This window comes from Borostomias antarcticus (assembly GCF_949987555.1).
Source record: "Borostomias antarcticus genome assembly, chromosome: 16".
Taxonomy (NCBI): Eukaryota; Metazoa; Chordata; class Actinopteri; order Stomiiformes; family Stomiidae; genus Borostomias; species Borostomias antarcticus.
The window spans coordinates 20,854,774-20,869,208 of record NC_140249.1 but is presented as its reverse complement, the minus strand read 5'-3'; the positions used below and the strand labels follow the sequence as shown (position 1 = coordinate 20,869,208).

The following is a 14,435-nucleotide window of genomic DNA, read 5'->3' as shown; positions in this document are numbered from 1 at the left end:
ATCCAAAGGTGGAAAGAGGATGTGGAAAGAGGATTGCTCAACTGGGTCTATCAAGGGGCCTTTTTCTATTGGCTCAAACTGTCACATGGTTCGAAAACAAAAGTAGCCTAGCCTAGTTGGCATAGGTTCTAGGTGTTGCGTACGGCTAGCCTACATAAATTACATTTTATGGGATTTCATAAGCTATTTCAACATGAAGATACCAATTGTTGATTTTGGTGCGTACACATCGGATGGGTTTTCTGACGAAAAGTTCGATATTTTGAGCCAGGAGTTAAAAACCGCCTTCACCGAGGTGGGGTTTGTTTATCTGAAAAACTCTGGAATAACTCAAAAAGAGGTACAGTCCTAACCGTTCATGGACTTGATTTGATCATCCTCCAAGCAATGTTATTTAGCTGCATATTTGTTTAGTTGTATATTTGCTCTTCAAGTGCACACTTGACAACACCATATAGATTTGTGTATCTGTTTTATAGGTGGATGGGGTTATGCGCATATCAAAGACATTTTTCCTTCAGCCAGAAGAATTTAAGCTTCCCTTCAGCAGAAACAACTTTGCAAAAAGCCTCAACCATGGATGGGTATCTTTAGAGACTGAAAGGTAGGCTAGAAACTACGTTTTTGAATATCAGACTGTCACAGGTCTAAAGATCTGCACTATAATCACTCTTCACACTGGTTGTGTTTAAAGGTTAAATCCCCGTCGACCAGGAGACTTAAAGGAAGCCTTCAACACTGCATCTCTGTGTCCAGACATAGTAAAGCCCGATCTACCATTTCAAATTAATCCAATGTGTATCGTAGCCTATAGGCCTACCTTTCTATTTAATATCAATTTCAATTCTAAGTGACTTGGCTATCTAAACTAAACTGCAATCGAAGTCTGGTGTAGCCTAATCCCAGTGTGTCATCTTGCGACCCTCTCTGCCTGCTCTGAAGAAATGGCCGTCTGGTGATGCCTTAATCGGATTCAGGGAGATCCAGACGTCGTTCTTCCTGCGCTGTAAAGAGCTCTCCCTCCGGGTCCTCAGGGTGATGGCTCACAGTCTGGGCCTGGAGGCTGACCTGTTCCTGGGTGCACACAGCCACTTAGAGAGTAAGCGCTGAACACGCCAGACCAAATGCAGATCATACTCTCGGTCCATAACCTTCTGAAAAGTTACATGCATTTACTACAGGCGTGAGTGTAATTGCTGTCCGTTTTCGGATTCAAATGAATGCAAGGATTAGGCCTAGGCTATACATCGTTTCATTTTTTTTCCAATTGGTCTGATTTGCTTTCAAAAAGGCCAATGCTCAAACTGTCCAGAAATTGTAAACAAAAGCCAGGTGGAAATGCCGGTGGATTATTGGGCATACAATTGGTGGGTAAAAAGACAACCAATTTACGTAATTTACTTGGATATCATAGCCTACAGTATGGTAGATTTTGTGCACTTTTTTTCCCAGGCCCATATTTCCAAATTAGGCTGTTTTTTTGTTTGTTAGTAGCCTACTAACTAGTAATTCAGTTTATATTTGGTATAAGTTATGGTATTTTATTAGGAAGTATTAATTTAGTATGTATGTAGGCCTACTTCTCAGTAGGCCGCTTCCACTCCTGGAGTTTGCGTCAGGCTACCCTGGACCTGCCCTGGACATGAAGCCTCCCATTAGCCTACATCTATCTCAATGATTTAAATAAATTAAATTGCTTGCAATGATGTTACATAATTTAATTTGATCATAATCATATTTATTGTGCTCTTATAATAGCCTAATAATCCAAAGGATAACTTGTAGCCTATGTAATGGCATGGCAAATGCACTCATGCCCCCCCCCCCCCCCCCACCAGGTGATGAGAACGGTAGCACCCTGCGGTCCCTGTACTACCCCCCCGTGAGCAGCGAGAGTGTGAAGGACGGGCAGCTGCGCTGTGGAGAGCACTCGGACTACGGCAGCATCACCCTGGTCTTCCAGAGCCAGGAGGGAGGCCTGCAGGTAGCAGAGCGAGGCCCCATGGCCCCGGACACACCACTTAAACAAGTTTGCTATACTTTCTACTATGGTGTTTTTAAAGTAAAAAAAAAAAAGGCAACTCCCGGCAGTGTGGATTTGATGGTTTTGAGCAGTGAAATGTTTTGTGTCCAGAGTTCGTGCATCGATTTTAACACACGCCAGTCACAAGTGTACACGCCTGATTAGGGATGACTATCACTCAAGGAGAAGCTGTGCTGGAAGGAAGGAAGCGAATCAGTGTTCCTCACCTTCCATACTGTAGGTGCTGAGTCGGTCAGGGGAGTTTATTTCTGCTCCCAGCATACCTGGCACCGTCCTCATCAACATCGCCGACCTCATGCAGCGGTGGACCAGTGATACTTTCATCTCTGCTGTGAGTTCCCAAAACCTGGCAACACAGCTGATGAGAAACGTAGCTGAAGTGATATCAATTGTAAACTTTGACTCCGTCATTATTGACTTCCAGGTCCACAGGGTTTTGCTGCCCCCCGCTGGAGACTCCAGTACACGGCAGTCTCTGGTTTTCTTCGTGCAGCCAGATGATGAGACGCTTGTCACCTGTTGTGATGGGTCAAATAAGTACCCTCCGGTCAAGTCAGGGGCTTACCTCGTTGAACGCTTCAACGACTCTTATGGAAGAAAGTGAACATTTTCAAAGTCCAGTGCTTTGAGCAAATGTATGTGTAGCAAAAATACTGTTTTTAGATTATTTGCAAACTGAAAAAAATTAAAAGCTCAAACTACTGTACCTGTCAGAATATCCATTTTATTTATACCCTTATGAGTAAAAGACAAATCTAGTGCAGGTGGAATCACTTAAAGGGTTCTTGTGCTATTTTTGACATTTGGCATGACTTGCACATAGTCCTCTGTGGGAGCAGTGAAAACAAGCGGCAGATGAATGCTTATGTCCAAACCATGCCAACATTCGGATTGCGATACATTTCACAGGAGAACATATTGAGACCAGTAAGATTACAATATATGCTTCCCATCTCGGAAAGCCACTTAATCGTAATTGTATTCAATGCATTTACATATGCCCCATTGACTTCCATTGTAGCCCAGTGAGAGGCTAAATAAAAACTGCAGGTAGCTCAATACTGGAACGATCAGTGAAATTATGGTCTCTGTGTTTCAGGAATGGTAGACAGAACACAAATAGGGTGAAATGTCCAAAATAGCACACTACCCCTTTAATGTCCTCAAACACAGCAATATGGATTCCATAGGTGAGGAGCTGGGATTTGGACAGATTAATATACTGTTGTGAGCATGCCCCTTTGAATAACTGTAAAAAATGGTCAAATATGACCAAAAATGTGTTAGAATAAATTGAGGTAGCTTCCTCTTTTCATCCTTTCCTATTAATTAACAATGTTTAGTGGGATTTCCCCTTGTCAGATTGATATAAAGGAAAAAAGAATAGGGAGTCACAGATGATTAATATGCTTACCAAGGAGTTTTATAATATATCTTGTACCTTCAATGTCAATTGGTTTTGGTCCTGTACTTGAATCATCACAAAAACACACACACAACTGCAGCACAACCACCACTTACACTGGAAATAACAGGAAATGAAAATATACCTTCAAAATGCTCTTAAAACAATTATAATCCCAATCCACAGTAAAATGAGGCATTGTTCATAGTCTATTATAATTTGCCTCATGGGGAGAAGTGATATGGGTTTGGGAACTTTACTTCCTTAGGAGAAGTGAGGCATTATTCTTAATCTATTCTTACCTGCCTCCTGGGGAGAAGTCCTAAGGAGGCAAAGTTCCCAATCCCATATCACTTCTCCCAAGGAGGTAACAATAGATTATGAATAATGCCTCATTTTACTTTGAAATGTATGGCCCATTTAACTAATATTTTTCAAGTATGGCAAATCATGGTGGGTAAACTTTTATCTTGACTAATACAGGGAAACACAGTGATGAAAAACTAGCTTCATTGCCAACACAAAACTCTGTATATGGTATTTACCAGAGCTACTGTAGGTACCCATATTATCAAGCAGCATAGATTGAAACCTTGTACAGGTATGTTGACATTCATTTGTCCTTCCCCTCCGTACAACACTGCCAAATCAAATTACAAATGTGAAACCAGAACATTATTTTCACTTCTAAGAAACAAAGTTACTGAAGTAAAATCTATACATCAAAAACATTCACTACAGTACATACACTCAGTTGCCACTTTATTATGTACACCTGCTCGTTGACACAAATAGCCTGCTCCTCCAAACAGTGAATCCTGTGACTGCAACTCAATAAAGCACATAGACATGGTAGAGAGGTTTAGTTGTTGTTCGACCAAACATTAGAATGGGCAAGGCACGTGATCTAAGCAACTTTGACCGTGGTCGTATGATTGTTGGTGCCAGGCACCGGCCCGGCTCTCCTGTCCACATGTTGAAGTGTCCTTCGGCGAGATACTGAACTCCAAATTCCCCCCAATGAGCAGGTTAGCACCTTACATGGCAGCTGCCGCCATTGGTGTGTGTGAATGGGTGAATGAGAGGCCATTGTAAAGCGCTTTGGATAAAAGTGCTATATAAATGCGGTCCATTTACATTTGGAGTCCCGAACTAGGGCCGTCTCTATGACTGAAAATTATTTGAATCTAACCAGGGCGAGTTTGTCAGCGCAGCGAGGTAACAATTGAAAAATAGGCTTTGAAGCCATCACTTTCAACTTTTGAAATGTAAGTAAAAGTAAAAAATATATTTAAACGTGAGCTTTACTTCTGAAAATGGATTGCGGTGATATGAGGGATACATGGGGTGACTAGTTTCAGGAGATCAAATCATATTTAGACCGGTATGATCCTTTATCGATCGATCGAAGTGGCCACTGAGTGTTTATCCAGAGTCAACATTGTGACTCCCAAACCACTTCCCATTCAGAATAGTGCCCAGGTTGTAAAAACAAAAAAAGAGTTTTCCCAAGTAGACTGTCCACAGAATACCTGGTTCAGCAATTCTTTCAAGTCTCAATTATGTGACTTCTCCAGCCAGCTATGGCAGGTTGTGACTAGAGGTGGGTCAAAAATAAAGAGTTGTTTTCAGACTGACTGGCTGGGCAATGAATATCAATGGACCTTTTAGTGCACATTTGAGTGTGACAATCTTTTCAACACAGAAATGGGGAATAACATTTTTGCAGACTTGTTGCAAAATTCACTTATACCACACACACACACACACACACACACTCTCTCATTCATACACAATCAGACAAACACACCCAGTTTTAGAGTGTGCTAAGAGTGTGCTGGTAAGTCTTGCTGGTGACTGGGGGGTAGAGGTTGGCTGTCTCCTGGTAACACTGGCAGTCCTTCACCTCCAGGGGGTGCTACTACTGCATCTGCAACTACAACACAGATGGGAGTTAATCACCTTAGAAAGATTAGATACGCCTCATAGACACAGTAGTCAGTAATTAAATACATTCATGGTTATAATTTTCTACCGACCTTGGACCTCAGCTGGGACTTCTGGTTTCTGAGATTTTAACCTGTCCATGTGTTCTACTGCCTGAAAGGAGAAGGACTTGTCATCTACCATCACAATTCATGGACATAAAGACAAAACTGCAAAGCATTCTCCCACTGTGGTAGGTTTGTAATACAATACTGTGCAAAAGTCTCCGGCCACCGATTTATTTATTTTTAAAGCTATTTATCTAGTCACAAAGCTATATTTCTAGTCACTAAGTGTTTATAGTAGGGCTGGGTATCGATTCGAATTTCAAGAATCGATTTGATTCCGATTCACAAGGTTCAGAATCGATTACCACGATTCGATTCAATATCGATTCGGTTAGTGTTCCTAAAACCTGTTATTTATTTTTTTTTAACTGTAACCTTAATTATATGACTGCCAAGTTATGCAACACATCAATACTAGGACTGGGTATCGATACTGATTACCAAAAATGAATGAATTAATCATTGAATGAATGAATGAACTATTCATTCATACATTAAATAAAATATCGATTTTGGGATTCATGAATCGATTCAGAATCATTTGATTCAGAATCGATGAATCGATTTTTTTTAACCCCGCCCTAGTTTATAGGAGTGTCCTATCGACTCACGGTTTGAACTGCGTACTCTGGGGACTCTCTTGATGCATTTTAAGCGGGCTCATTCACCCACCCCGACCGGTGCATCGATATGAACCATTAAAACGGTCACGCCACAGTCCGACCGAACACAGATACCCATTCATCTCCATTCATTTAGACTTGGGCTCAGGAGCCAAAATATGTTTTTTTTTTTTAAATGTGCAGAAGAACCATGGTGGCTCCATGGGCACCGTGATTTAGACCAGACCTACGCTCTTGCACCCCCAGACCTCGACAGAGCCGCCGCGGTGCTTCACAGAAGGCTGCAGATAAGCATCGATCTACTTCTCCTTCTCGCCAACTCTTCTTCTGACATCATCACTCATCACTCCATAACCTTCTGCCACTGGTTGTCGCTCCATGCTTTACGGTTTTTCGTGTACTGCAATCTAGGGCTGCACCCGACTGAATTTTGTGGGTCAAATCAGATTCGCCGATTAGACGATTCGTTCCTCCTTTTTTTTGACCCCATATGTCTAGGCTGAGGGGAGACCGCGGGAGTCAGGACAGCTGTCAAACTGTAAACTCAAACTTGTTTGGAGTGTTTATAAGTGAGTTTTCTTTGAATGCTAACCAGTTAGACTGTATTGCACTCGCATTAACAATACGTGGACGCCCGAATGAGAGACGGCATGGAATCAGCTAGAAATGATCTCATCAGATGAAGACAGCTTTTTGGGTCTTCCACTGCGTTTTCCATCTTCAACAAGTTTGCCCAGTTTTTTGCACACAAGATATCATTCACTTTTAGGAAAACTTATTAAATTATTCTTACTTTTTATTGTATTCATGTTTATTTGTATTTATTCTAATGTTATATAGTGTTTTTATAGTGTTTTACAAGCAAATAAACTTACTGCCCAGAAAAATATTCAAACCATTTTCTTGGGTGGCCTAAATCTGTACATTTGTTTGTATTCCTCAATTTGTGATGTATCAATTTTCATTGCATATAGGGCCTGCACAGTGTGTGTGTGTGTGTGTGTGCGTGTGTGTGCGTGTGTGTGTGTATGTGAGTGATACCTGCTTCAGCTCCACCTTCTGGGCGTTGAGCTGCTCCTGCTGCCTCTCCAAGTCCTCCTTCTGTTTCTGCAGGTCGTCGTTCTTCTGCTTCAGGGCGTTCTCTTCACGGGCCAGGTGCTCCTCAAACTCCCTCATATCCTCATCAGTATACACAGGGTTATTATCTAGAGTCTGAGAGGAGAGAGAGAGAGAGACCGGGTTATTATCTAGAGTCAGAGAGAGAGAGACACCGGGTTATTATCTAGAGACTGAGGAGAGAGACACCGGGTTATTATCTAGAGTCTGAGAGAGAGAGAGACACAGGGTTATTATCTAGAGTCTGAGAGGAGAGAGAGAGACACAGGGTTATTATCTAGAGTCTGAGAGAGAGAGAGAGACTGGGTTATTATCTAGAGTCTGAGAGGAGAGAGAGAGACACAGGGTTATTATCTAGAGTCTGAGAGAGAGAGAGAGAGAGACCGGGTTATTATCTAGAGTCTGAGGAGGAGAGAGAGAGAGAGACCGGGTTATTATCTAGAGTCTGAGGAGGAGAGAGAGAGAGAGAGAGAGAGAGAGAGAGAGAGAGACACCGGGTTATTATCTAGAGTCTGAGGAGGAGAGAGAGAGAGAGACCGGGTTATTATCTAGAGTCTGAGGAGGAGAGAGAGAGAGAGAGACAAGGTTATTATCTAGAGTCTGAGGAGGAGAGAGAGAGAGAGAGAGAGAGAGAGAGAGAGAGACTGGGTTATCTAGAGTCTGAGGAGGAGAGAGAGAGAGAGAGAGACCGGGTTATTATCTAGAGTCTGAGGAGGAGAGAGAGAGAGAGAGAGAGAGAGAGAGACACCGGGTTATTATCTAGAGTCTGAGGAGGAGAGAGAGAGAGAGACCGGGTTATTATCTAGAGTCTGAGGAGGAGAGAGAGAGAGAGAGAGAGAGAGACAAGGTTATTATCTAGAGTCTGAGGAGGAGAGAGAGAGAGAGAGAGAGAGAGAGAGAGAGAGAGAGAGACTGGGTTATCTAGAGTCTGAGGAGGAGAGAGAGAGAGAGAGAGAGACTGGGTTATCTAGAGTCTGAGGAGGAGAGAGAGAGAGAGAGAGACTGGGTTATCTAGAGTCTGAGGAGGAGAGAGAGAGAGAGAGAGAGAGACTGGGTTATTATCTAGAGTCTGAGGAGGAGAGAGAGAGAGAGAGACTGGGTTATTATCTAGAGTCTGAGGAGGAGAGAGAGAGAGAGAGACAAGGTTATTATCTAGAGTCTGAGGAGGAGAGAGAGAGAGAGAGAGAGAGAGAGATAGACTGGGTTATCTAGAGTCTGAGGAGGAGAGAGAGAGAGAGAGAGACTGGGTTATCTAGAGTCTGAGGAGGAGAGAGAGAGAGAGAGAGAGAGACTGGGTTATCTAGAGTCTGAGGAGGAGAGAGAGAGAGAGAGAGAGACTGGGTTATTATCTAGAGTCTGAGGAGGAGAGAGAGAGAGAGAGAGAGACCGGGTTATTATCTAGAGTCTGAGGAGGAGAGAGAGAGAGAGAGAGACTGGGTTATCTAGAGTCTGAGGAGGAGAGAGGGAGAGAGAGAGGGAGAGAGAGAGAGAGACTGGGTTATCTAGAGTCTGAGGAGGAGAGAGAGAGAGACCAGGTTATTCTAGAGTCTGGGGATTCATTCCCTGTAAATTCAATGGCTCGTCTCTTGAGAATGAGTAAAAGCGAATAAGCTTGGTCGGGAGGCCAGAATAGTGCCATTGTGGCATTATGGCAAAATTGATTAATTATGGCAGACTCTGAACGGAGATGTGTTTCCCACGAACAGAGTGGTTGGACTGAAGGATTGCGGGAAAATTTATATAGCATGGTAGAGGAAGTCACATGCACTCAGGGACAAAGGGTAAAGGGAGGTGATGTCACAGAGCAAAGGGTGTTTCTAAGCAGACTAATTTCAATGGGAACAGATAAGAAAGAGGTTTCACAGTGGTTGTAAAACAATGAACAGAGAATATCAATCAAATAGGAATTAAATCAACTAGGAAGATTCAATCAAATAGGAACACAGAAAAGGGGGTAACACATTGATGATATTGGAATTTCATTAACATTGGTCACATGATCATGATGAGAGAGGGGTAGGGAAGGTGAGGTGGTGACCGGTCTCTTACCTCCCAGCTGTCTGGTTCCAGGAACTCCTTCTTGTTAGTGGCCGCCAGGAACTCATTGAGGGAGACCAGCCTGTCTTTGTTGGTGTCCACCTGAACACAGGAGAATGGACATGTAGTCATGTACTCTTGAGTTCTGGAGTTTTAAAAAGTTTTATGTTAAAGGTCATATATACAATATCTTTATGTAAACTAAACAAAAAAAAACATCCACTGAGCTTTTAGAAAGGTGCAGAATAGAAGTATTGCTGCCCCCCCCCCCCCCCCCCCCAAAAAAGAGTTTGAGTCTGAAGTTATTAATGTAAGAAATTTTTATGTGTTGCACAAGAACATCCCGTTTACTGTACCTCTGCCTGGTTTGGCACGCCTCCAACAAGGCTTGTGAGCCAACGATACTACGATGTTGGTACCACACGACATGTCGGGAGGCGGGAGCAATCAACCTAATACTATTGGCTCACCAGCCTTGCTAGAGTTTTTTCTTCTTCTTTCAATTACTAGTCCACATCAAAATTTTGACTATTGCACCTTCAACATGAAGGTATTTTTAGTGTGTAAAGAGTGCCCTGGTCCTTACTTTTGGGACAGGACATGTGCTCACATTGACTTAATGCTACTGTGGTCTATATCGATACAAATAATACTAATATCACTGAACCAACCAATCATGGGTAGGCCATGTGGGCTTGTCTGGCTTTGTGTCCAAATATATGATGCTCAGGACATTAATAATTAGATACAATAAAGGTATGACAGTACAGAGTGTGTGTGAGTGTGTGAGACCTATTCCCTCTTGTCCGCTCACCTCGTTCATAACGTGCTCTCTCATGCGCAGTCTCTCCTCCTCCATCTCCACCATGTCATCCTCCTCTTGATTGGGGTCGTAGATCTTCTCCAGCTACACACACACACACACACACACACACACACACACACACACAGCACACCACACACACAACCTTCAGCGTGAAGTCTCCTCAATTAGCACACACGTTGCATAAGAGAGTTCAACGTGCATACCTCTTTAGTGAACAAGGCTTCAAGCTCCTGCTCATCAAAGTAGCCGTCTCCATTCGTGTCTGCAAAATCGAGAGTACAACCAATTCTAACCGATTCTGCCAATTCAGGTTTATACTGTATATTCAAAGCAGTTGTTTCATGTATTAAAGTGCCTCGCTGTTTGCATGCTAGCCGAATATCATGTCCGACCTATGACCTTACCATGTAGTTTGAAGAAGGTCTTGGGGTCAAAGTCATTTGGGTCCAAACCGTCCGACTCCTGCCAGACCTCTTTCAACTGGTCCTGACTGCCCTACACACACACACACACACACACACACACACACACACACACACACACACACACACACACACACAGCATCATAAGACCTCCTATATAACAGGGTATTCTACCTTAGAGGGTGAGCACCAGTGTGAGGGTCTTACAGGGTGGTTGACTTTAGGGTGGTCCGCGTGTTTCCTCTTCATCTCATCGTAGTGCTCCAGCTCCGTCTTGCGGTGTTGTTCATCCAGGACCATCAGGCGCTCTCTCCGCTCGTGCTCCTTCAGCATCTCGTACTTCTTGAAGTCATCGTGCCGGTCCTTGTCATAGTTCTCCAGGTCATCGGTAGCCTTCGGCAGAAAGGGGTTAAAGAGAGAGAAAGAGAGAAGATGTCATAGACTTAACCGATAACAGGATCAAATATTATGACAGCTTGTTTGGTCCGTCTCAAAGCAACTCTGAGGGTTAATATCCAACCATTTTCTACAAACGAAAGGCAGCTGATGCATTAAAAGAAAAATGTAAACAAGCTCTTCATCGTCAGCTCTGACCATGCAAAATTAGTGGGCAAACATCGACCACTTATTATTAGTGGATAATCACGTGGTATGGTTAATATATGCTGAACTTTTGGTCTTTATTCTGCTTCACTATCACACTTTTCAGTGTGTGCACTTACATGTACGTATCGAAATATGCACAGTGCAAACTAATCAGTAACCAGAAAACAGAGATGCAGACAGGAGAAAAAAGCAAACATATGGCTTATGTTTACAAGGGTGAACTTCACTGTAAAAGGAGAAACCCTTGCTTTTTCCACTTTAGATTACAGCCAGTCCTAGGCTTTCTCTACGCTGTCCAAACTGATATGGAATTTACCTCTGGTAAGCCAGCTCTCTTCAACAAAGGACCAATATTTCAACGCTTCACTGCCTCCACGTAACCACATCTACAAATGAAAGCTCTGGGTCTGTTAATACCAACAAACACAGGCGTTTAATAACTGAAATAATTTCTGGCAGGGGGACTGTCGACGGAAACTAGCCTTTTGGATAAAATCGGGTGCATTTACACCATGTGTTTATTAATGTATATTGTCCCTCTTAATCAAATAAATGAAACTGAACTGAACAACACAGGAAACAGGGATCAGGAGCCACCCAGACAACCAACTACTGGCATGTCCTTTTATGGCAATAGTTAGGATGAATTTTACCTTCCGGCAATTTTTAAAAACGAAACAAACAAAATATGAAGTGAAACATCCCTGGGCTGTCAATGCAAGAAGCCAATGTGAAACCATAAACCAAAGTAATTTGGATATGTACATAATGGTGGCATTGACTGTGTCAACCCTACCGATTTAATGAGACGATTCAGGTCCTCCACTTCGAAGGTGTGTGGGTTCATGTGGTTGAGGTACTCAAACTGCTTGAGCATGGCTTGGCGGTCCACTTTCACGTCTGGTGGGATTACAGGCGGTAAACAGTAAGGAGATGGAGGGGCCTCCTCATAAGAAGTAAAACATCGACACTGTTTGTTCATACGCTGCCTGCTTGTCTTTGGTAGAGCAAATCAGAGAAACAATACACATTCACAGACAGCTGAGCTATGGCCAACTTTTGACTGCAGAATTCACTTTGGCACAGCCAGGTTTTACTGATCAGTTGAATGGTAAATGGTAAATGGACTGCACTTATATAGCGCTTTTCCACCTTAGTGGCACTCAAAAGCGCTTTAGGGCTTTGTTAGCACAAACATAGGATCCCCTCCTCCTCTACTTAAATGTGTCAGCAAACACTATCCCTGCCCATACACGTTTTCCAATTTACAGACTAGAGACATACTAGCCTCAAGACACTTCCTCTGTCCAAATAAAGAAGTTGGCCCATTGCATGCGGTCTGTTGAGTTCTACTGTACACTAGAATTCTCTCTTCCTTTTGACAGCTAGGCTCTTGCGCAAAAATGTTGTTCCCGCTGATAAAAGCAGATGTTTGACAGTTCAAAAAGAGGACATTACATATTTGAACAACGGTTAGACCCAGCGTACCGTTTCCTCCCTCCACGTCTTGTTTGGCCTTGATCAGCATTCGGAGTCTGTTCACCTCGTGTCTCTTCAGCTCGTCCAGTTTGGTCCTCACATGGTGGCTCACAAAGTCCAGCTCTTTGGCAAGCTTGCCTTGCTGCACAAAACACAAACAAACACATTGATGAAGGGCTTTCAAATAATTTGCCAATAATAACAGTATTAGGGCATTAAGCTGTGACTTTGCTGGTTGGAGCGGCCTACCTTGATGTCCTCCATGTCCGTGTTGTGGAGCTTCTCTCGGAAATGCTGGTCTTTCTCCAGGAAGTCAATGACTTCCCTGAGGTAACGGTCATAGTGTAGTCCGGTGTCCTGAAGCCAAAACAAGTCAAGTCAACATTACATTGTGTTCAGTTATAGCCATGTTCTTCCTTCTTTGAAGACTTAAGTCCCATGGATGAAGAGGAGTAAGTCTTCCTTCTTTCCTTATTCCACCTTAATAAACCAACTGAATGGACTATCTCAATTAATTTTCACATCTTACAAACAGTTAATTACAGAAATGTTTTAATATACAATAGAAATGAGCTACCTAACACCATGTCACACTTGAATATCATATCTATTGCATCACATTCATCTCCCTGACTCACTGCACTCTGTGGGGGCTCCAGTTTCTCCTCCGGGGGGGCGACTTTAGTCTTGTCCACAGAGATGGGCACTGCTTGGACCGACAGCCACAGGCTCAGGACAACTAGGGCCTGGTGGCAGAAGGCCTTACCCCACATCTGTGTACACAGACGTGATGATGACAGTTAATGGCTGAATCAACAGTGACGTCAAGGGAGGAAAAACAGGCTATATTTGGTTGATACTAAGTGCACGTCAGCACTGTAAAACACTTATGGTAACAGTCAAAAAGTGGGGTCCTCCAACACTTATCATGAGACATAGCTTATAGCGAGATGTATAATTTCTGCTGCAGCCTGTGTTCATTTAGGCTATCAGCTACTGACAGTACCCAGCATCCTCCCACAGAGCAGGCAGAGTTAAGCTCTGAGGGCAGTCTGGCTCACACACCCTTGACCAAGAAAATATGTTGAGAAGCTCAACTAGTTAATCTGAAACCTAAGTAAGGAATCACACTGACGGCTGTTCTGCACACGTGCTTGGGGATCTACCATCAGGATTTGGCGCTTGAAAGAAATATTGTGAACCTGTCCCTCAAGAATAGCACCTGTTTGCAATTAACAGAGAGAAAAATGCACAAACGTACCACTGTGCATTCAACAGTGAATAACAAGTAGACTGACGTTATATAATGCGTTGAATATTGATCATGTTTACGGTGTGGTGGCCGTAACATTAAGGGTCATTCATTTGAGGGTAATTCTGACTACAAATGCCTCCGAATTGTGAGTAACGTTACTTTTCCCCATCGCGATAAGGTAAACATGCCAATGTGTAAAGCTGCCAATGTTAGTTGATAATGATCAAATACATATGAGAAACATGCTAGTGTTATCACACATAGAATCAAACTTACAGTTGTTAACGTTAGTTCTCCCCTCAGGGCTGGAAAAAAAAGATCCGCTCACCACCGTGTCCAACAAGTCTGGTGCCTGTTTACAGCTGTCAATGAACCGACCAGCGTCTGCCTCTGCGCTCAACCTAACGGCCTGGTTACCGTGGCAACGTCCCGCCTCTGCCTATCCGGATTGGCTAAAAATTTCTACATTTACGTTTTAGAAACAGTCGCGTTGGCAGCCGATAGGGCAGATTATATGCCAATCAAGCGTCTCCTTCTATGTTCTTGGTTAAGGTGCTTAGAGGCGAAC

General features: G+C 43.1%; 2 protein-coding genes across 3 annotated transcripts; one reads left to right on the top strand and one right to left on the bottom strand.

The window, feature by feature from the left end:
• The first annotated feature begins 100 nt into the window (after window positions 1-100).
• LOC311319240 (uncharacterized protein) lies at window positions 101-3,961 on the top strand. 2 transcript variants are annotated; one of them, XM_084450733.1, is made up of 7 exons: window positions 101-218; window positions 480-604; window positions 695-761; window positions 943-1,099; window positions 1,839-1,984; window positions 2,265-2,375; window positions 2,469-3,961. In XM_084450733.1, exons 2-7 carry the CDS (start codon window positions 492-494, stop codon window positions 2,646-2,648), a joined length of 774 nt encoding a protein of 257 aa, XP_084306859.1. In that variant the 5' UTR covers window positions 101-218; window positions 480-491; the 3' UTR covers window positions 2,649-3,961. The 2 variants fall into 2 exon arrangements, with proteins under 2 accessions (XP_084306859.1, XP_084306858.1); XM_084450732.1 differs by having other exon boundaries at window positions 117-340.
• Window positions 3,450-14,229, bottom strand: nucb2b (nucleobindin 2b). Its single transcript, XM_084450731.1, has 13 exons — window positions 14,144-14,229; window positions 13,251-13,385; window positions 12,862-12,969; window positions 12,622-12,754; window positions 11,930-12,033; window positions 10,735-10,920; window positions 10,510-10,600; window positions 10,309-10,367; window positions 10,094-10,186; window positions 9,292-9,381; window positions 7,168-7,338; window positions 5,489-5,549; window positions 3,450-5,385 (listed from the first exon to the last, which is right to left on the bottom strand). Exons 2-13 carry the CDS (start codon window positions 13,383-13,385, stop codon window positions 5,276-5,278), a joined length of 1,341 nt encoding a protein of 446 aa, XP_084306857.1. The 5' UTR covers window positions 14,144-14,229; the 3' UTR covers window positions 3,450-5,275.
• Window positions 14,230-14,435: the final 206 nt, after the last annotated feature.